Here is a 22,632-nt window from a genome sequence, read left to right as displayed (position 1 = left end):
ATATTGTCTCGCCATTTCACGATGTTGATCCTTATCCTCTTAAATTTTTCTTTGATGGTCTTCTTGTATTCCTTCTTGAAGTGTGAATGTTGTCCTTTCCTTGTATAGTTGCCTATCATCCACTTCCTTGAACCTTTTTGAACATGTTGATCTCTCTCATGTTGTGAAGTTCTTTGTATTACTTAGAGCTTGAACTCGATCCTTTTTAAAATATTGAGTCTTTGAACATCTTGATGTTGTCCTTCTTCACATCAAACCTGAAAGAGACAAAGAAAACATTTAAATCTTGATTATGAATGAAACCTTAAGCAGAATGCAAGATAAGTCACAAAACATGCTTCCTTCAAAAATCTGGAAACTGTCCTCTCAAAACTTTTTGAATTGATGTTCTAGATCTGATTTTAGCAAAATTCGCTATCTCTTCTATCCTTGGCTCTGATTTTCATGGTCTGAATTCCTTATGCTGGTTGTGGTGAATATTTTCTTCCCTATTGTATGAATTTGTTTACTTCTCTTTGAGCGAACTTGGAGCAATTCTCCCTTTGAAAATCACAAGCCTGATGGTTATGATCTTTGTTCTACCTTAGAGACAATCGATCTTGGAATTTGAATGGTTGAATTACTCTTCCTTAAGCCTCTTTTATAAGCTTGCAAGTCTTCTCTCAAGGAGCTCAACTTATGTGATTTTTCTTTTTTTGTTTTCTCTTTAAAGAAAAAAAACAATAGAACTTTCTATCCTTCCCTTCTCATAGGCGATTTATAAGAAAAAGCTTGTTTTAAAGGTTTAGATTTGTTTTTTCTCTTTTTTACTTTTAACAACCAATTTTTCAAAAAGCTCAAAGGGTACGATTTACCCTAATGAAATTCATTTTACCTCCAAGTGGATTTTCGACCTCTATGTGGATTTCAACTTAACCTCAATTACCTCTTCACTTGGGAAATTCGACCTCCAAGCGGATTTTCTCTTTGGAATTTCATTTTATCTCACAAGGAATTTTCAAGGACTTAAAAACTTTTTGCTCACCCATACTTGGGAAAATCGAACCTCGAGGATTTTGCCTTCATGTAGAGATGTTGTGAAATTTTCACACATCACCCCATTGCAAATGGGGACCTCCTATTTTCACTCTTTTTAGGGTAGTGTTTAGGTGTTAGTTTTAGTCTCTAGTCTCTTGCTTGTGCAAAATGTCGAGTTCTTTTTTGGGGTGTTTCATCGAGTTTAGAGATGTTATCAAGTCAATATTTCAAATGTCTTGGCTAGGAAGAGCGAATAGGTCACCCTCACAGTGCTATAGCCAATGTTGGTCTTCACATTGGTGCCGACATGGTTGGAAGGATATTTTGATACTATAAGTGCATTCAAACAAGTTAATGAAGAAGAATGCAACTTTATGGGATGCACTTTCTATTTTTAGAAAGTGTATTTTTAGCACTGATGGGTCAATTGGAGAAGTTTCTATTTTTAGAAAGTGCTAGTATTAGAGGTACTGTGGAAAGGTACAGTGAAAAGAAATTCCTCAAGGAAGTGTAGAAATTCTTGTTCCAGGCAAAGAGGAAAATCCACTTGGAAACAAGAAAAATCCACTTGAGGTCCAATTTTTCCAAGTTGAAGATAAAGAGGAAAATCTGCTCGGAAAGAAGAAAAATCTAGTTGAGGTCCAATTTTCCCAAGTTGAAGCTAAAGAGGAAAATCCACTTGGAAAGAAGAAAAATCCACTTGAGGTCCGATTTTCCCAAGTAGAGGTGAGCAAAAAGTTTCTAAGTCCTTGAAAATTCCTTGTGAGGTAAAATGAAATTCCAAAGAGAAAATCCACTTGGAGGTCGAATTCCCAAGTGAAGAGGTAATTGAGGTTAAGTTGAAAATCCACATAGAGGTCGAAAATCCACTTGGAGGTAAAATGAATTTCATTAAGGACACCCTGCAAGGAGCAATTCTGATCTTGGAGCGAACTTGGAGCAATTCTCCCTTTGAAATTCGCAAGCTTGATGGTTATGATCTTTGTTCTAGCTTAGAGACAATCAATCTTGGAGTTTGAATGGTTGAATTACTCTTCCTTAAGCCTCTTTTATAAGCTTGCAAGTCTTTTCTCAAGGAGCTTAGCTTATGTGATTTTTCCCTTTTTGTTTTTTCTCTTTAAAGAAAAAAAACAATAGAACTTTCTATTCTTTCCTTCTCATAGGTGATTCATAAGAAAAAGCTTGTTTTAAAGGTTTAGATTTGTTTTTTCTCTTTTTCTCTTTTAATAATTAATTTGCAAAAAAGCTCAAAAGGTGCAATTTGTCCTTATGAAATTCAGTTTTCCTCCAAGTGGATTTTTGACCTCTATGTGGATTTTCAGCTTAACCTCAATCACCTCTTCACTTGGGAAATTCGACATCGAAGTGGATTTTCTCTTTGGAATTTATTTTACCTTAGAAGGAATTTTCAAGGACTTAAAAACTTTTTGCTCACCTCTACTTGGGAAAATCGGACCTAAAGTGGATTTTTCTTCTTTCCAAGTGTATTTTCCTCTTTAGTTTCAACTTGGGAAAATTGGACCTCAAGTGGATTTTTCTTCTTTCCAAGTGGATTTTCCTTTTTAGCTTCAACTTGGAAAAATTGGACCTCAAGTTGATTTTTCTTCTTTCCAAGCGGATTTTCCTCTTTGCCTAGAACATGATTTTCTACACTTCCTTGAGGAATTTCTTTTCACAGTACCTTTCCAAGGTAGTAACCTCTAATACTGACACTTTCTAAAATAGAAACTTCTCCAATTGACCCATTAGTGCTGAAAAAGACACTTTCTAAAAATAGAAAAAAAGCAACTTTCTAAAAAAAGAAATAGAAAATTCTCTGATTGCATCCCGAAAAGTTGTATTCTTCTTCATTAACTTGTCTAAATGCACTTGTAGCATTAGAATATCCCTCCAACCATGTCGACACCAATTTGACGACCAACACTAGCTATAGTACTGTGAGGGTGACCTATTCGCTCTTCCTAGCCAAGACATTTGAAATATTGGCTTGATGACATCTCTAAACCCGATGAAACACCCCAAAAAAGAACTCGACATTTTGCACAGGCAAGAGACTGGAGACTAAAACTAAGGCACCTAAACACTACCCTAAAAAGTGAAAACAAGGGGTCACCATTTGCAATGGGGTGATGTGTGAAAACGTCAAAACATGAACCTCGTCCAAACTTGCCAACGGGGGCAGTTTATAAGAATCTTTGATTGGGTATCATTTTGTATAAGACAATTGAAAGAGAAAATACATAACTGAGACATCTATAGCTGTAGTCACAAGAAAATTTAAACCAAAAGATAGGTCATAGTTAATTGAAGAGATAACACAAGACCACAAGCAAAAAGAAAAAAAAAAGGGGAGATGAAAAGCTTCAGTTTTTTTCTTGCCCATTGTCTTTCTAGTGGACATTTGATCATCCCAGTTCTAAACCAGTGTTGATGTGTATTTTGTACACGACCAAACACAGAATAAAATACCTAAAGGTACCTTATCCTCTCTTGATTAAAGTCTCCGAATGCTGAAGATGTCGCGAAAAGGATCAATCGGGATGACTTCAAGGTTCTTTGCTGTAGGATCTCTACGTGTGGATAAGCTCTCTGTGGTATGATGTGATTTTGCTCACAAGGGGACTTACACTTGATGACCTAAACATCTGATTTGCTGGAATCACAAGATTTTACTGGCTTAGATTTGAAAAAAAAGAAAAAGGACGAGGTCGAGGAAAGGATCTAATTCTGACACTAAGAATGTAGGAGCAATGAATGATCTTTGATGAAATTCTAACTAAGTCTTGTTTTGACATCCCAAGACCATCTCCACAAGGTTAGTGCGATCTTCGGAGGAAAGCTTTATGATGTTCAGATCATCACTACAGGCATAGACACCACCAGGCTGATGCATATCAATGAAGAAGCGACAATTGAAGTTAAGCTTAAGCTGAATGATTCCAGTTGACTACACAAGGCAAGTCTGCAATCAACAAACTGCTAGTAGTATGGATATACGAATTTCACCATCAATCAAACACATTTCTTCCACTCATCTAATAACATGAAATCAAAACTGAGAAGTATAGAGACCATGCAAATTGTTGAATCGACCCATAGATTTCACCATTTCTTCAATGAAGTTTTACAAGTCTTTTACAACAACACCTTGGCAACAATCTTTGCCCTCTCTTTCTATTCTACTCTAACTATTTCTTATTCTCTGACTATTCACTACTAGCTATTCTAACCACTATTTTTCCACTATTCACTAACTACTTTCTATTAGCCTTTACAAAATGAAGAGTCGGGGCTTATATAGTGCCCTTAATACAATTCAATGGCTAAGATCAATTTGAGATCAATGGCCAAGATTCTACAATGAAAACCCTAATTAGGGTTTGTTACAACAAACTTAATTCTGACCAATGAAATAATTGTATTAATTGGACACATGTCTTCTCTGGAATATTCGACCAATGGATAGCTGGGGTAGGTACATCGAAGTTTGTGCCATCTTCCATGAGTCAGGTACATTGAATTTGGACATGCTGAGGTGGACCAATCCGACTGGAGGAATGATGACTAGGATGCCACCTTGTCTAACACTTGGTTGATATCCAATTCGATGATGCTTTCCTTCAAATGCTGGACTGGAAGATAGATGGAGAAGGTCGTCCTTGTTGATGCCCGATCTTCTTTGAGAGTCTACTAAGTAGTTGATCTTCCGACTCCGGGGTCGCCATTTGATGCCTACACAAAAAGATTAAAGTTAGTCTTTGAGCATCAAACCTTAAAGCATAGAATTCCAGACCTTTCAAAGGAATAGTTTAAGATATTAATTTGAGAAAAACATGATAAATCAAGAATTACACATTTTCAAATTAATTATGAATGGAAATTGGATTTTCAAGACTTAGACTTTACAAAATTGCTACGAAATCACAATAAGTCTTGAATAAGAACTTAAAAAAAAAATGATTCTTCATACCTCCTCCTTGAATGCTTAACTACAAAACCTTGAAAAATGATGAAAGAAGACCGGATTTTGATGGACAAGGCTTAGATTATAGTCCTCCCTTGGATGAATTACGCCTCCATTAGCCTTCAAAATGAATTTCACCTTCTTTAGTCTCTACACTTAGCAAAAAATTTTGCCTCCACTTTGCTGGATTTCGCTCCTCAAATTGCTCCTCAATTTCGCACTTAGAAGGATGAATGAATGATTTGAAACTTGAAGCAATACTCCCCCATTATATAGAGCGCTCACCCTACTCAACCATGAGGCCGACCTAGTTTTTTTAATAATAAAATAAGATAAAATCCCACCTAAAAGTAGACCGACTTGCTTGTAAAAGCAAATAAATGCTCTTGAGTGCTCACCTTTTATTTTTTTAAATTTCAAAATTAATTACAAGGCCCAAAGGTGGATTTTTTTAATTATTTCAAGGCCTAAAAATTAATTTATTAAATTTCCAATGCCTCAATTAATGCACATTTAATTCAACCTCCCAAATGTCTTGAATTTGGCAATTTGGCGAAATTTGGGAATATCAAGGTTTGTTTGAGGCTTAGTGAAGTTTCTTCAAGATTTCGCCCTGGACCCTCTGGAAGGGTCAGGAGCGATTTTCAATTTTAGGCCAAAATTTCACCTTAGTTTGATCATTAAACTCCTTCAAGGCGATCTCCAAGGTTCATTCATCTCCATCACTGGGCTAGCTCATCAAAAATTTGAAGGAAACATTGCATTTTTGGGAATTTTGCTCTGGACCCTTTGGAAGGGTCAGGAGCGAAATTCTCTCCTGAGCTCAAAATTCTCATTTTTCAAAGTTCACACCCCCTTCAAGGCATCCCAAATAGGCTTTTTCATTGTAGTCCAGGCTTAGTCTCATTCAAAACTTGGAGAAAAAGGTGGATTTAGGATTTTTCGCCTTGGACCCTCTGGAAGGGTCAGGAGCGATTTTTCCTCCTTAGGCTTACTCTTTCATCATTTTAACTCCAATCAACTTTACAAAGCTAGGAAATAGTCCTCTTCATTCACCCAATCCAAGCTTGGTTCGTTCCTGCAAGGCAAAATAGGGGATTTTCAAATTTTCGCCCTGGACCCTCTGGAAGGGTCAGGAGCGATTTTTAGGTTTTAGGCTAATTTTCCAATCCTTTCATCCTCAAATCACTTCCATGGCATAAAACATCTTGCCTTACTCCCCTTCAAGTCATAAAAACCAAAATCTCATCTTGAAATGCAAGGAAAATAGGAGGATTTGGAAATTTTGCCCTGGACCCTTTGTCAGGAGCGAATTTCCCTTTGGGCATCAAAATTTGTATCTTTAGCAATCCAACCCAACTTCAAGGCAATTCAAATGTCATTTTACACCCATGTCTAAGCTTGGCCTTGCTCAAATTTTGGAGGAAAAGATAGGTTTTAGGATTTTCGCCTTGGACCCTCTGGAAGGGTCAGGAGTGATTTTCAAGTTTTGAGCATGTTCCTCTATCCTTTCAACTTCAATTCACCTTCAAGGCTAAAAACACACTTCTCCTTGCATGTTCAACCCAAGTTTCACTTGATTTTGCTAGGGAAAATAGGTGTTTGAAGAATTTTCGCCCTGGACCCTCTGGAAGGGTCAGGAGCGAATTTTCTCATTTGGGCTCAATTCCTTCTATTTTCACCTTGTCCCATACTTGCCTTAGCAAAACTTGATAGCAAAGAGTGATTTTGAGAAAATTCGCTCTGGACCCTTTGGAAGGGTCAGGAGCAAAATTTTCATTCTTAACCAAAAATCATCATTTTTCCAACTTGAAACTTCTTTGCAAGGTGGGTTTTCATCTTTCATCATGCTAGGAATAAAGTCTCATGTCCAAGGAAGGCCAAAAATGTGGTTAGAAGGAATTTCGCTCTGAACCCTCTGGAAGGATCTGGAGCGAAATTGCCTTTCCTGGACAAAACTCACTCCTTCTTTCATCTCCAAATAGGCTTAGGGGCTTCCTCATGTTCATTTCACCTTTCATCACGCCTTTGATACTCCAATTCGCCCAAACTGAGCAAGAAATGTCCCCTATAGAGATTTTTGCCTTGGACCCTTTGGAAGGGTCAGGAGCGAATTTGCCTTCTTTGTCCAAAATTCATCATCTTGTATGCTTCCAAGTCTTTGAATGATGTCCAATCTTCACTCCAAGAGACCCTGCACATCACAATTTAGCCAAAGTCAGTGAAAAATAAGCTCAAATAAGATTTTCGCTCTGGACCCTCTGGAAGGGTCAGGAGTGAAATCTTCATTCTAGGCCAAATTGCTCAATTTTTTAGTTTCAAACCATTTCACAGGGCAAGGTTAGATCATTTTCAAGGCCAGGAACAAGGTTTCAAGCTCAAACAAGAAGGCAAATGAAGTTTATGATGAATTTCGCTCTGGACCCTCTGGAAGGGTCAGGAGCGAAATTCCTAATCTTGGCCAAAATTCCTCATTTACTCATTTTTCATCCAAACAAGTGTTTTGCCCTCAAAGATACCTGGGAACGAGTTGGTTCTAAGTTTGGGCCAAACTAGAATGTCTTATGGAGATTTTTGCTCTGAACCCTCTGGAAGGGTCAGGAGCGAAATTCGCCTTGGACCCTCTGGAAGGGTCAGGAGCGAAATTTGACATTTTTAGACTCTCCGTCAGAATAATTTTATGGAATATAACATTTAAGTATAAGAAAATCCTTCTATCTTCTTTCTTATACTTTAAGTTATATTCCATATATACTTTCAGGATGTTTGAGAGTGGTTTCAGACCTCCAGGAGCTATATTGCAAAATCTAGTCTTTGGAGGATTCTTCAGTTTTCCAGACTTAGTCAAATTTCAGGATCAGGACATTCCAACCTTAGCCAAATTTCAGGATCAAGACATTCTAGACTTAGCCAAATTTCAGGATCAGGACATTCCAGACTTCATCACTCACCAACTTGACCTAACTCAAGTAGAACCTGCTATCCAGGTGATCCTCTTGGTGACACTCGAAAGCTAAAGGCTAACAGACAAAACCCTAAAAGACCTAGAAAACAAACCCTAGAAAGCAAAAAGCAGGGGTCCCCATTTGCAATGGGGCGATGTGTGAAATGGTCACAACAACCAGCCAGCTTGTCCATCTCCTTGGAAGCCAAGGTTGATGTTCTATTCATTGGAAGAAACAAGGTCATTGAGTGACATAGTTCTCCGTTTAGAGGTTTGTTTTACTGTGTTGAACTATTAAAGTTGCTGGTTGTTTAAGTTGTCATCCCTTCTAATCCGATCAGCATTCAAAATTCATCAAAAATCCTCATCCCTATTAAGAGCATTTTGGTAACAATACTTGAGCTAAAAGAGGGGTAAAAATTTATTCAAGAACAAGAAAGATACAAAGAAGAATAGGCTGCCCCACAAGGGGCTTAAAGAGCCTTGTCATTGTCCACTAAACAATCTAACAAAGCAGCCATCTGAGGAGGCAATTGCCCCTTATCATCAATATTCCAGGCATACATGTGATCAGAGGCCCATTTGGCCAAACAATCAGCAACCCCATTCCACTCCATAGGAATATGCCTAAAAACAATAGAATCGAAAGCGCCACAGAACCGAAGAATTTGTCTAATAATCAACTGTAATTGCCAGCCAACACCATCCAACTGCTGTCTATTAAGCAAAGTGACCACCACCTGAGAATCAGACTCACAGATGATTCTTCTCCACCCAAGAACAGAGTTGCATTCAACAATGTACAAGATGGCCATAGCCTCCATAAGATTATTCATGTAAAGGCCTTTATACACAGAAAAAATAAATTGGATGTCCCTAGAACTATCACGACCAACCCCACTAATACCAGCATGACTAGGATTCCCATGGGAGGAACCATTAGTGTTAATTTTGAAAACTCCCTGTGGTGGAGGGGTCCAACGACCCTCCCTATTGATTCTGCGCAGAAGTTGTCCACACTGATTCCTCATAACCTGACCAACAATTGGCAACGCACCTCCTTGAAGAGGGAGAGTAAGGCGAGTACAAATGGCAACCTCTCCAGGATCCACACCTCCAAAAAAAGTCACATTTCGCAAGAACAGTCTCCCGAAGAGAATGAACAATTTTCCACTACAAATGTTGAAAAACCATCCTACGATCTTGAAAAATCCTACGATTCCTCTCCAACCAAATATGCCAAATAATAAAAGAGGGACCGATAGCCCAGGCCACATGAAGGAAAGAGGTCTTCATAGGGGGTCTCCCCCAGCGGGCCCAAAACTCAACCATAGAAGATACATGCCAACAGGATTAGCCCCAAACTGACCACCATACATGCCAGATCCCCTTAGCAAAGGAACACTGAAAGAAAAGATGAGAGACAAATTCAACATCAATGCAACACAAAATGTACATCGAGGGACCTTGGAAGCCCCGCTTACATAAATTATCCCATGTAAGACACTGATTATGAGTAACCAGCCACAGGAAAAAATTGCACTTCAGCCAAGAGTATTTACTCCAAACCCGCTTCCACCACGGTACCTCCATATCTCCAAACATCTGTTTGAGAAGCTCCAAATAACCTGTAGAAACTGAGTATTTGCCCGTTGAGGCATTGCCCCAGGCCAAAACATCCTACCTAGCCAAAGAATTGCATGCCCTAGAAGCAAGAATCTGAGCCAATTCGTTCCAATGCTCCTCTGAACCCCTTGATGGCCATTCACCAAGGTCCCTCCATCTGTTCCCCAGAGTGAGGCCTATATTCCAAACACACTTATAATGCATAACCTTATCCCAACCAGCTGCTAGAAACCTATCATAGAGGGGCTGTAAATGCGGATACATGGTAAGTAGTGGAGGATTACCATCCCAAGAATCCGACCAAAAAAGACCTTCAGAGCTTTGATTACAGATCTAAAAAAGGCCCTTTTTAACAAGCTAGGCCTCAATTTTTAGATCTTTCTTGTTTGTTTAAACTTTAAACAATTTAGAGTTCCCTTCTAATTATCCTTTATCTATTGTGCATTTGGCAGCAAACTAGTGTTTCTTGATTGAGGCCTTGTTGCTTGTGTTGTAGCTCAATAGCATGCATCAGGTCATTAAGGGTGTCATTAACATTGTCACGGACAAATATAGGTGGTTTTAGAAGGGGAAGTTTGTTTGGCTTGGTCGTTATTAGGGTTTATTGAATGTTGTTCTTTACATTTAATAAGGGAAGGGAATTCCTTGTAAGAGGTTATATAACAAAGCTTTGACCGAAAAGCAACCTGCATGGTCACAGATGGGAAAGAGTGGGGCAATCTCCAAATTGAAAGATTTGCACATCATAGAGAGCTCTTGGAAATGAAAAAGAATAAGGACAATAAGCAGATTTGGTTATTAAATCTGTAGTATGAATAACTTTAATGACTACATAGTAAAAAGCTATTAAGCTTGTTTGAAATAGGAGCAATTATTGAACAAACATTCAGATTCAGCTTACCCTTATGCATAGCACTTTTATTGCTGATCTCAGTATCTTGAGATAAAGCTACATTGTAGAGAGATATTTCCTCAAATTCCTCATTGAAGATGATGGTAACCTTGCCCTCATTTTAAAAATGCTTCTTATTCATTTCACCAATGTTCATTGTTGACGGACGGAAGTTCTTTTACTTGAATAAGTTTTCAAGGGTTTTTGGAATAAGTGGAGGCACTTGTCACATCCCCTAGGAAGCCCTTTATTTTTTTGTGAAATTGCTTGCCCTATTGTAATTTGGACTAGGGGTGGAGCTTGTAATCATAATATATTATTGGATTGTGTGTGTATGCAGGTGTGTTAATGAACTATCAATGTTTACTATTAATGATTTTTTTTTGGTTGATAATATAGTTTATATTTTATTAATAATTCAAAAATTACATCCGCCTTATATGATTAGCTTTTCATCCAATATCGAGCTCCAAGCGAAATACCAGAGCCATTTACAGTCAGTCCAAAAAGTCTCCCATCACCCATATCCTACCCAGACAACCTTCAACTATCTACCAATTATAGTAAAGGCATAAACCCAGAATCGTCGTCCATATTCACATACCCAAAACCCAAAAAATTCATTCACCAAAAATGGGGACCAACAAGCATAACCCCAATATATAGAAGGCTGAAACATACATGGCCAAGACCAAAAACGAGACCAAAATTGAGGAACAGATTGGGAGACTCTATATCAACAAACATTACCACCACCTGAGCCGCCTGCCAACCACTTTCGCCACCTGCCGTGCCTTTGTCCTTGCCTTCCCTTGCCTTCATTTGCACCTCCTACCACCACCATCCATGACCTCCCTTTGCCGGAGCAGGGCCTTTAGTGAAACCTAGGCAATTAGAGCTTCCGCCCACCGCTCATCCCGATTGTAACCCGTTGGCCACCGCATAAAAGGAACTAATTTGTGCAACTCAGCCAACACCGGGTCCTCAAAACCTCCACTGACATTAAATCCTACCCCAGGGATAGCCCATTCTAGGACTGAATTCAAACCCACCAACCACTCATTGTCCAAGATCGACCGAACCACCCACAACACATTATGCATCGAATCTCCCAGCTCCAAGCCCCAAGCAACCACCATTGTCACTATATACATATTACTCCAAGATCGGAATACAATGGAGCCCCTGGCTCATGAGAAAGTAGCCTCGCAGACCCACAAAGCAGCAGGAGAACCAAGTTTGCTCCTCTGCTCCAAGTCTCGCCGCCAAATTACTTCACTCTCGAATGCTTCCTTGATTCGGATTGTGTGATCGTATGTTTGAAAGAATGAGCCCAGCCTACTTATATAGAGGATGGCCTCAAACCTATTTCTGCATATGTCGAGTCCTATCTGACCTAATCGCTAGGACCCAAATGCCCCGTTTCAGATAATTATGAAGTCGACTTGGATAGGTTAGGACCTATCCGGTAACTGCCTGGACCCAAATAATCCGCTCCAACGGTTATGTCGGCGTCGGCCCCAAAAGTGCAAACTCCGATGCGGAATTAAAATAACCCCACCATGGGACCTATTTGTCTGTGCTCAAAACAATGCAGGTTGGCCTGGCTCGACCAAAGTGCAGACCCATTACATCGTCCCCCACCAAACTAGTGGCGGCACCCTCGACGCCAGTGCAAGCCTGCTTAGCACCCGGGAGGAACCACGACTGAATGCGTAACTCTCTGAAGAGGAACTCCTTCCATGAAGGAGCTTAGACTAGCCATCATCTTCAGGTTGGACTACTTCCTCCCTTGGCACAGTCTCTGTCAAGTGAACAAGTCTATCCCTCAGTGGCTCATAAGGCATAAGCTCATGATCATCCCATGTCCAATGATCGACAGCTTGTGAACATCTCACCAAGATCTCAGAAGTTCTTCTGCATCTCTCCAAGTCGGACACATTTGAGCTGTCTCCTAGGTTCATCAATTCTCCATAATGGATGAACCCACGCTGGTCCCAATTCTCCAAGATTCGGTTGATCCATCTCCAAGTCGCCTGAATGCAATGGAGCTTGCATGAGATTTTGGAGGTGTGCTGGCTTGAACTCCACTATGCGGCGAAGTCCCTGACTTATCCTCATTTGCATCTTCAAGTCGAGCAGTCACAGAACCCACGTTGTCATCTTCAACTTCTTGCTTCGCAGGGTGTTCAACCTCAAATTGGCACCTGCCCCATGTTGAATTGGATCAACCACTTCCCTGCTCGAAATGATCATCACATCATCCAAACAAATTGACTCATATTGCTCTGTTAAGTCTGGAAAAGAGCAACCAGACTTACTCACGAACTTAAGTGAAAGCAACTCAGCTAATTTTGCAAGACTGTTGTATATCGGCTTGGATGCAACATGCTGCTGATCCATCCAGTCCCACCGTCCAATGGCTTCTGAGCAGCTTGACAAAAGGGCTAAGGCATTGTGACGTCCTCTGGTCCAAGCCTCATTGCTGTAACCAAGGATCATCAGATCTCTCAAGGAGATTGATCCATTCTGCTCCCACCTGTCAAAGATGTCTTCCTTCGAGAAGATATCCACTGAGTCCGAAAGATGGTGTTCAATTCTGAAATCCATGTACAAGCGTACTGAGCCGCCTCTCAGTCGCCTAAATTGAATGGTGGCAGTGTAGGTGCTAGAAGGGGAATTGCCTTCTTGTGGATCTCCAATCCATCCTGCAGTAAGCACGCAATTGCTGCCTGGACTCTCAGCCTTCCAAAGACTTAGAGCAAGTGTGTTATCACTGAATTCAGATACATCCGGAACTCCCACTTTCGTCAAGGGTAAGACTGGATCCTTAGTCAACTTCTCCTTCAATGAATCGGATGCACTCTGTTGCTTCTCCTCCCATTTCCAACTTCTGTCCTTCTTCAACAAATCAGTGAGGGGACTTGTGATTTTGAATAGCCTCCAACAAACTTCCTGTAGTAGTTGGCCAGGCCGAGGAACTACCTCACCTCGTGAACATTACGAAGTTGCTCCCAATCTCGAATAGATTGCAACTTCTCCGGATCTAGGCGGATCTGACCACGTCCAACAATATGGCTAAGGAACGACACTTCCTCTTGTGCAAATGCGCACTTTTCCTTCTTCGCATAGAGTTCATGCATCTTGAGCAGTTTGAACACTTCGTTGAGGTGTTCCTTGTGCTCATCTAAATCTCGGCTGTACACAAGTATATCATCTAGATACACTACTATGCACTTATCTAATAATGGCCTAAACACATCATTCATCAAAGTGCTGAATGTAGCAGGTGCATTAGTCAGACCGAAAGGCATGACCAAGAATTCATAATTTCCATACCTAGTTGTTGTAACTGTCTTCTCTTCATCGCTTGGTGCAATCCGAATCTGATAGTAGCCCTGTCTCAGGTCCAGCTTACTGAACACTCATGCATCCATTAAGCAGTCAAAGCTATCTGCTATGAGGGGTAGTGGGTACTTATTCTTGATTGTCAGCTTGTTCAACGCCCTGTAGTCGACACACAACCGTAGTGTCCCTTCCTTCTTGTGCTGAAACAGAATTGGAGCTGCATAAGGAGATTTGGATGGATGCAAGTAACCCGCCTCAACGAGTTCCGCCAACTGTTTCCTTAGCTCGGCCATCTCAGGTCTTGAGAGACGATAAGGAGCCTTGGTAGGCGGTCTTGCTCCAGCTTCTAGCTCAATCCTGTGATCTACATGTCTTTGTGGTGGCAAAATAGCAGGAAGCTTGTCAGGCATGACATCTGCGTACTCCAGCAAAACATCTTGGATGGCTGAGGAGTTGGAGCTCGTGGATGGCTCCCCTTCGTCCCAACCTCCAAGCAATGTAGCCAAGAACAGATCATCCTGATCACTCTTACAAACCCGCTTCGCACTCAGTGCATTGAGTACCTAGTCCGATTCCTTGCACTTCACCGTGGGGATCATACAAGGTCTGCCTGGATCAAGTATCAAGACATAGCCCATGTGCGGCACCACTGCTGCTGCAGAAGTCCTTAGGAACTCTTGTCCAAGGATGAGTTCAAACTCATTCATCTCGATGGATACCATGTCTACCGCGCCTTGCCAAGATCCAATTCGGATGACCTCCTTTTGGATCTTGCCGCTTACTTTTTGTGCAGGTGCTATAACAACTTTGAAGTGCGATGTGGTAGGTTCCAACTTCAAGCCAAGCTTCTTGGCTTGACCGACTGATATGTAATTGTGGGTCGCCCTTGAATCGACCATCACCATTACTTTCTTTCCTCCAAAAAATGCCTCAACATAGCAAAGCTCATGCTTATCGGCAACATTCTTTTCTGTGGAATTGTGCATCGAGTTGAGGAGCTTCAAAGTGCTCATCCTGGGCATCTGCTTCTCCTTGACTAGCAGTGCATTGATCCTACTCCACTCTAGACAGCTCCGTGCCCAGTGATCATCTTTCCCACAGATGAAACAACCTGGATCACGATCTTTTTTCTTTTCAGCAGGGGCCTAATCTTTCTTTTTGAAGTTGTTTCCTTCATAGGGCTTCTTAGCCTTCTTGCTCTTCTGATCGCCATTCTGGTTCGAAGGGGCACCTCCCTTCTTGTCATTGCGACAAAACTGCCTCTTGTAGTTCTCAACTCAGGCACCTCCAAAGCCTTTGGCTAGGTTGCCTCTGTAGTCGAGCAGTCCATCCGCAACGGTAATAACTTCAGCAAGAGTCTGCACCTTTTGAGGCCTCAATTTGTCTTTTGCCCAGGGTTGCAATCCTCTGGTAAAAAGGAACAGTTTCTCGAAATCATTCAACTTTGAGCACTCCAGATCCAACACCTGGAACACCTTCACATACTCACAGATTGTGCCTGAATGCTTCAACTCGTCAAAGCGGGATTGGATGATCCAATCCGAGTTCCCTGGCCTGAACTGATCATGCAGGGCTGCCTTCAATTCTGCCCAAGACTTGATCGATCTCACAGGTTTACCAGCACGTTCATCTGCCTGATGAGTCCACCACCAAAGCTTCGCACTCCCCGTCAAGCAAGTTGCAATCTCCTTGACTTGGGCCTCATCAGATAGTTTCGGTGTGCACGACAGATACTCTTCTACATCCCAAAAGAAGTTATCCAGAGCCTTGTCATCGCGATCACCATCATAGACGCCGATTCGAGTCGCCTTAGAAGCCTGTCTGCCTCCTTGCAACAACCAATGATAAATCTGCTGACCCTCTTTGAGGAAACGAACTTCTTCCTTCAAAGTATCAACCCGATCAGTCAGCTTAGACCACTCTTCAGCCCAACGCTCTTCCAACCTATCCTCCATGTTGGATTGCTCCAGCGCCTCAAGTCGAGTCTCATGGTCTTGCAGCCAATCTCTATGCTTCAGATCCTTCGCTCTTGAAGTTGCCTTAGCAATGCGACCTACTTCTAGAGGTAACTAAGTCTCAGCATTGAATTGGCTGTCTACATCACCCATGTTTTTGCTCAGTCGCAGATCTGTTCGCCCAGTCAAGAGTTAGACCAACTCTCAACTCGTTCTGATACCAACTGTCACGGGCTTTGGGAATAACCCATGCGGCACCGATGATCCTGACCGATTCACAAGCAGAGTTGCCTCACGAAACAAGATCTCAGACTACGCCTTGTTGGTGTCTGTTTTATCATCTACCAAAAATTAGGATAGGATACCCGAAGGTATTCTATCCTCTCCTGAAAAATCACTACTGATTCCAAGGTCTATATGTGCGAACAAGCGACTTTAGTGGAATAGCTTCTTGGGTAGTTGTTGACGTGTATTTTGTACACTATCAAACACAGAATAAAATACCCAAGGGTACCTTATCCTCTCTTGAGTAAAGCCTCTGAATGCTGAAGATATTGCGAGAAAGGATCAATCAGGGTGACTTCAAGGTTCTTCATTGTAGGATCTCTACGTGTGGATAAGCACCAGTGGTCGTTGTAAATGCTGTTTCTTCAAGGGGCCTTACGCTTTCGAGCTGCAGGAACAGAATTTTCCTAAAGCTAACAGGTTCTCAAAAAAGATCAAAAGATAGGGTTTGCAAGAGATGAATTCTAATCTAATCCTAAGAATGACTCAATGTAGGCTAGACTCAGTAAGATTCTACCAATTTCAGTATTGCCAAGGAATTACAACTCTACTGGAATTGATGCGATCTTCTAAGGTGATTGGTGATTTTTCAAATCATCAAGAATTATAGATACTACCATAAAGATACATATCAATAGTTCAATAATGATTGAAGGTTCAAGCAATCCAAATATCTCCAGTTGACCACACAAAGCGTCCTTACAATCAGTAAGAAGCTAGTGGTTTGGAACGTGAATCTCACCAAAGATCAAGCACAACACTTAGTCCTTCAAACTTAAATACTACTTCGACTGAGAATGATTCAAGAAAGTTAACAACCATGAAGATAGCCACAAGAATTGCAATAAAACACCATAACTTCAATATTTTATTGATCTCAAAGCCCAAATAGACAACAATTGTTTGAAATTCTTTCTTCAATACTCAATCTTGCTACAAAATAACTTTCTTCTCTCCAAAAGCTCTAACTATCTATCTCCTTAATATCTACTCTCTAATCATCTAATTTCTAATTGACAAAATGAAAATGAGTGAGGGTATATATAGCATCCTCAATTACAATGAATGGCCCAGATCAAAAGAAGATCAACGGCTGAGATTTCGACACCTAAACCCTAATTAGGGTTTGTTACAAAAAGTTCCCTTTTTAGTTGAACATTATTAAATGCATAACCAAATATTTAATTGGCACAAAAATCGAGGGAACATAGACCAATGATAATTAAGATGCCACATCATTTTATAACAACCGTTCTTCTAGAACCTTATTCCCCTTCCAATGTTCTTTCTTAGCATATGCAACGAATCTAGACACAATTCCTTCAATCTTAGCAATAGGAATCTCGGGAAGATTCCTCATTCGCTCCTCCAAGTGGATAACCTGATCAAAGGCCTTGAGAAGAGCCGTTTCCCATCCAGGTTCGAGTTCTTTGATCTTCTCGATCAGGAGCGTAGTAGTGAACATTAGATCCCGTTGCTCATTTGTGATACTCTCATCTTTGCAAAAGATGACCTTGACTCTTTCTTCCAACTCTTGAAGGTCCACATCTGTCTCAACTTCGATCCTCCTACCAAGAATGGTACACAACACTTCAAACACCTTATCCTAGATTGGATGGATGACGCCCTCAACTTGATTGCATTTGGTGATGATGTCCTTGAAAAGAACCTCTTTCATTTGGAGTAAAGTTGACCATTGAAGTAAATTATGAGCTCCTCCATCCATTATCTTTTCTTGTGCTAGGATCTTCTTTGGTGTTTGCCTGATTACTTGCAAAACAGGAATGATAACATCTCTAGTGTGAGCGAAAGCGGCTACAGTTATCGTTAGGTTGTGGACGATCTCAAGGACCTGGATAGCTTGGTGGATTGTCTGCATCATTCTTGTTGTAAATTCAACGGCTACTGTGTGGGATTTGTCAATCCAAGAGCTCATAAGCTGAACCAAGCTCTTGACTCTTTCTGCCTCGCCAACTGATTCAAGGGGAAGTGCTTGCACAGGAGACACTGCTGGATCCTGACGTCCCAAGGGCTGATTGAGATGGGTAAAGTAACCTCTCCAAGCACCGATTTTTCTCTCAAGCTTTCTATTCTTTTCCATTTCTTACTTAAGCTTGTCTTTAAGTGCTTCAAATGAATCAGTTGCCTCATCCAGTGCCTGTTCAGCAGTGAGTGGACCAAGCTCAAATGTTTCTACATCATACTCTTCTGCAAGAATTTCACCTTCATACTTGTCCACTACTGGCGTAGCTATCTGCAATTTCCTAGATCCTGCCTCATCTGTGATCATCTTGGACATCTTGGCGGCCTTCTTCTTCTCCGTTGCCTCTTGAGAATTTCCTATAAGACTCTCTAAGTCAATCACATCCTCTTCATCCTCAATCACAATCACCCTCGTCAGTCTCTCCTTCAACCAATCTGGAATGGCGGATCTTGTCTCTCTAACTTGTATTTCCTTAAGCAATGGTTCGTCTTCTCGGAGAGGGGATGTCACTTCATCATCATTCTTCTCTTCATGTAGCTCATCGACTTGGGGAGATTGACTTGATGAATGCTGAGTTGCCTGCCTCTTTTCAGGTTTATCATTCTGTACCATCGACTCCATAGATTCATCAACCTCAGGCACCGTCTTCTCTTGTCCTTCAACTTGACTTGTCCTTTTTTCATGTCGAGAAGATGTGCCTGATGAGCGATCTCGATTGGCCTCTTGCTTCTTCTTGGAGGGTTCCCTTTTCTCAGGTCTTTCTTTCCTCTTCGCGCCTCTAGGATGAGAATTGCCTTCACTTGCGCTTGCTCCTTCTTCTTCTGGTCTTTCCTCCAAAGTAAAAGTCATTGGTATGTTCTGTTCTCTTAACTTTTGATGTTGTACATCCACCCATCTGCGAGTACATGACAAAACTGGAGCCATCAAAGCTCTCAAGTCCGAAATCTCAGGCTCGTTCCAATCTATCTTTACTGCTTTGTCTTCTCTGTCATAGGATGACTGGAGATGTCTGCCACTGTCTTGAGCTTGATCGGCCACTCTGTAAACTTTGCATTTCCTGATGAAAGCTAAAGGTAATCTGGAATGCATCTTTCTTTTCACTTCTAAATCACTTGAGAGATTCATCCAAAAGTCCTCTATCTGAAATTCGTGCTTGTACTTCCTACGAGCTGTCTCTTCCATATAACCATGAGGATCGAAATTCTCCCTCGAGGCAAAGAACGTGAATGAATATAAGGCCAATTCCCTCTCTGCATCATCCAAGGCTTGAGTATTAGGACATACCACAACTAAATTCCCCAATATGATGGGCACGGGAATTCCATTTCCATGCTTGTGTCTGAATGCCTTTGCATAAGCTGCCAACTGTCTGGTTACCTCAAGTAGTACTATCCTGTCTGTCGGATACCTTGGCAACATGTAGGGAGGTGAAGGGCACCCATGAACTCTGATATATGTAAACTTTTGAAACTGGATGAACCAAGCACCCTACCTCTTTACAAACTCTTGTGCATCCAGAGATAGTCGATTGTGAATCCCACCTTGCAATATCCTAGTGATGTTCATCGTGAAGGTGTCATTGACTAACTTGTAGTCACCTCTAGGAGGATGATGCAAATGAACATAAGAGTCACAAACTCTCACTTCTCCGGGTCCTCTTCCGATCACTCCTCTGTGAGGTAGCCCCGCATATTCGAAACTCCTGATCAAGGCATATATGACGTATGAGCTCATGTGAAACGACTTGGTAGGCTTTAGTCTTCTTAACTGCACATCCAGGCAATGGCTAATAATTCTAGCCCAATGAATTGTTCCTTTTCCTTGGACTATCACTTGGATGAAGTAGAACATCCACTTCTCAAAGTGTAAGGCCTGAGGAGCCCCTGTAACTCGATTGAGCAAAGTTATCAAATCTCTGTACTCCTCCTGGAAGTTGATCCTATGTGGTGTGTTGGGAATCTTGCTCAGGCGATGACGACTTTTGAGTAACCAATTCTTATTGATGATACTCAAGCAAGTGTCGGGATCATCTTCATACATTGACCTGGCTCCTTCTAGGCTTTTGTAAATCATATCTTTATGCTCTGGAAGATGGAGAGCTTCACTTATAGCCTCCTCTGAAAGGTAAGCCAAAGTGTTCCCTTCCTTGGATACGATTGATCTTGATTGTGAGTCATAATGGCGGGCACACTTGATCATCAGCTCATGACACTGGACTGCTGGAGGGGAACCGGCTGCCTTGATGAGGCCACTTTCAATTATTCTCTTTGCGACAGGTGATGGCCTGCCAATGTAGGGGACCTCTCGAAACTTCTTCACACTGAAGTTTCCCAAGTTGGTATCTCCGATATTGCCCCATTTGGACACGATCCTGGTCTCTAATTCTTCATTCCTTTGATCTTCCTTCATGAGAGCTGGACGACTAGTAGATGCTCCTGCCTTTGGAGTCGCCATCTTGACACCTACACAACATTTCATAATGAGTAATATGTCTTGAAGAGTAGCAAGGAAGATAAAAGATATTAATTAGGAAACTTCATGATAAATCTTGAGTTATCATTTCCTAATTAACTACATAAAACTTAGAATTTTCGAAACAAAGCACAAAATTCAAATCTTCAACATTGGGACTAGGATGATCTTGCCATACCTCCACTTCAGTACTAATTCTAAGAAATGATGCAAAAAAAGGAGAATTCGCTAGGCAAAATGTAGATCAAAGTTCTCCCTTGAGCAAAATGCGCCTCCTTTAGTCTTCACAAGAATCAACTCCACCACCTTCTAGCCTCCAACACTTGAGATAAATTCGCTCCAAATAGACCAGATTTCGCACTTCCTTCTTGCTCTCCAAATTTGCACTTGAAGTAATGAGTGAATGATTGATTTAACTTGATCAAAGCACCCCTATTATATAGGGCGCTCACCACTTTGCTTCCCCATAGGCCGACTTGAAAAAAGGCCAAAAAATAAATAAAATTGCAAAAAGGAGAGGCCGACTTAGTAAAATAAATAAAAATAAAATTTCAAGCGCTCCATTTTTAATTTTGATTTCACAAAAATTAATTTTAAATGCCTTTATAATAAAAATTCGATTTTTTGAGGCTCAAAATTAATTTATTAAATGCCAATGTGTCTTTTATTAAATGCCAATTTAATTTAATTTTTTCAAATATTTCGAATTTAGCAATTTGGCATCTAATGCAATTTGGAGGATATCAACGCTCAAGTATGGTGAAAAAAAATGAAGAATGCCACTAACTTCGCCCTGGACCCTTGGAGAGGGACAGGAGCGAACTTTCAATTTAGGCCTTGCATTCCTCATTTTTCCTTGCTCAAAACTTTATCTAGGCATTAAAACGGCATTTTTAATTGGAGTCTTGAGTTTAATTTCACTTGATCTCTAGGAGGGAAGTGCATCTGGACTTTTTCGCCCTGGACCCTTGGAGAGGGACAGGAGCGAACTTTCACTTTTGGTCTTAATCCTTCACCTTTTAATCGCCAACTCTCATTGTGGGGTAAGTAATGATCTCTTTCATCCATTCCATACATGCTTAATTTGCTTTTTGCAAGGCAAAATAGGTGTTTCAAAGATTTTCGCCTTGGGCCTCTAGTGAAGGATAGGAGCGACTTTTGCATTTTAGCGTAGGATTATCAAATTTAAAAGTCAAGTCTTTGTTCACCATGCTTTAGAAGACCTTTTCCATCCTTGCACAACCTTGCCTTAGCGTAATCTTAGAGGGAAGTTATTGGTTTTGTAAAAATCGCCATGGTCCTTCAGTGAGGGACAGGAGCGCTTTTGAGTCCTTTGTACAAATTCTTGATCACTTCAACGTCAAATTACCCTCAAGGCGTAGAACATCATCCTCCACTCCCCTTTGAGTGTTGGAAACAAAAGGTTATCTCGAAATGCAAGGTAAATGGGCACATTTGGAAATTTCGCCCTAGACCCTTGGAGAGGGACAGGAGCGATTTTCCTTATTGTCATCAAAACTTGTAATCCTTGCCTCTCAATTCCACCTCAAGGCATTTCAAACATCATTTCAAACTTGCGCCTTGGCTTAGATTTGTCCAAACTTGGAGAGAAGGGCTGGATATTAGGTTTTTCGCCCTGGTCCCTTAGAGAGGGACAGAAGCGATTTTGCAAATTCAAGTTTATTCCTCCTTTGCTAGCCCTCCAAATTATCTTCAATGGGCAATACACGCCTTCTTCCATTCATTTCAATCACAAAACTTGCCTTGTCCTTGCAAGAAAATTGCACTTTTTAGAAAATCGCTCTGGACCTTCAACAAGGGACAGGAGCGCCTTTTGTCCTTTGGGTTGATTTCCTCCTTTGCTGACTACTCAAATTATATTCAATGGACAAAACATGCTTTCCTTGATCTCTTCCAATCATAAAATCACTTTGATCCTGTAAGAATAGTGCAAATTTGAAAATCAAGCTCCGGACCTTCAGTGAGGGACAGGAGCGAATTTTGCCTTCTAGGCCAAAATGCTTCATCTCTCATCACGAAATGTCTTTGCTAGGGAAGATTTCATCTTGTTACACGCCATGAATAAGAGTTCCAGTCCAAAGAAGGTCTAAAAATGTGTATATAAAGAATTTCGCCCTGGACCCT

General features: G+C 41.0%; 1 protein-coding gene across 3 annotated transcripts in view; it reads right to left on the bottom strand.

Moving 5' to 3' along the window:
- Window positions 1–22,632, bottom strand: part of LOC131046360 (cytochrome P450 97B2, chloroplastic) — a 250,436-nt gene that overhangs the window by 6,762 nt on the left and 221,042 nt on the right. Inside the window, exon 13 of one of the 3 annotated variants that reach the window (XM_057980094.2) lies at window positions 4,290–4,749. The exons of the other annotated variants lie outside the window; for them this stretch is intronic. Within the exon in view, the coding sequence (XP_057836077.1) occupies window positions 4,708–4,749 (42 nt within the window). The 3' untranslated portion in view covers window positions 4,290–4,707. Of the gene's footprint in view, window positions 1–4,289; window positions 4,750–22,632 lie in introns of those variants that run through there. 3 annotated transcript variants of the gene reach the window in all.

This window comes from Cryptomeria japonica, chromosome 8 (genome assembly GCF_030272615.1).
Source record: "Cryptomeria japonica chromosome 8, Sugi_1.0, whole genome shotgun sequence".
Taxonomy (NCBI): domain Eukaryota; kingdom Viridiplantae; phylum Streptophyta; class Pinopsida; order Cupressales; family Cupressaceae; genus Cryptomeria; species Cryptomeria japonica.
Note: the sequence above shows the minus strand (reverse complement) of the source record. Positions and strands in the feature narration are given on the sequence as shown.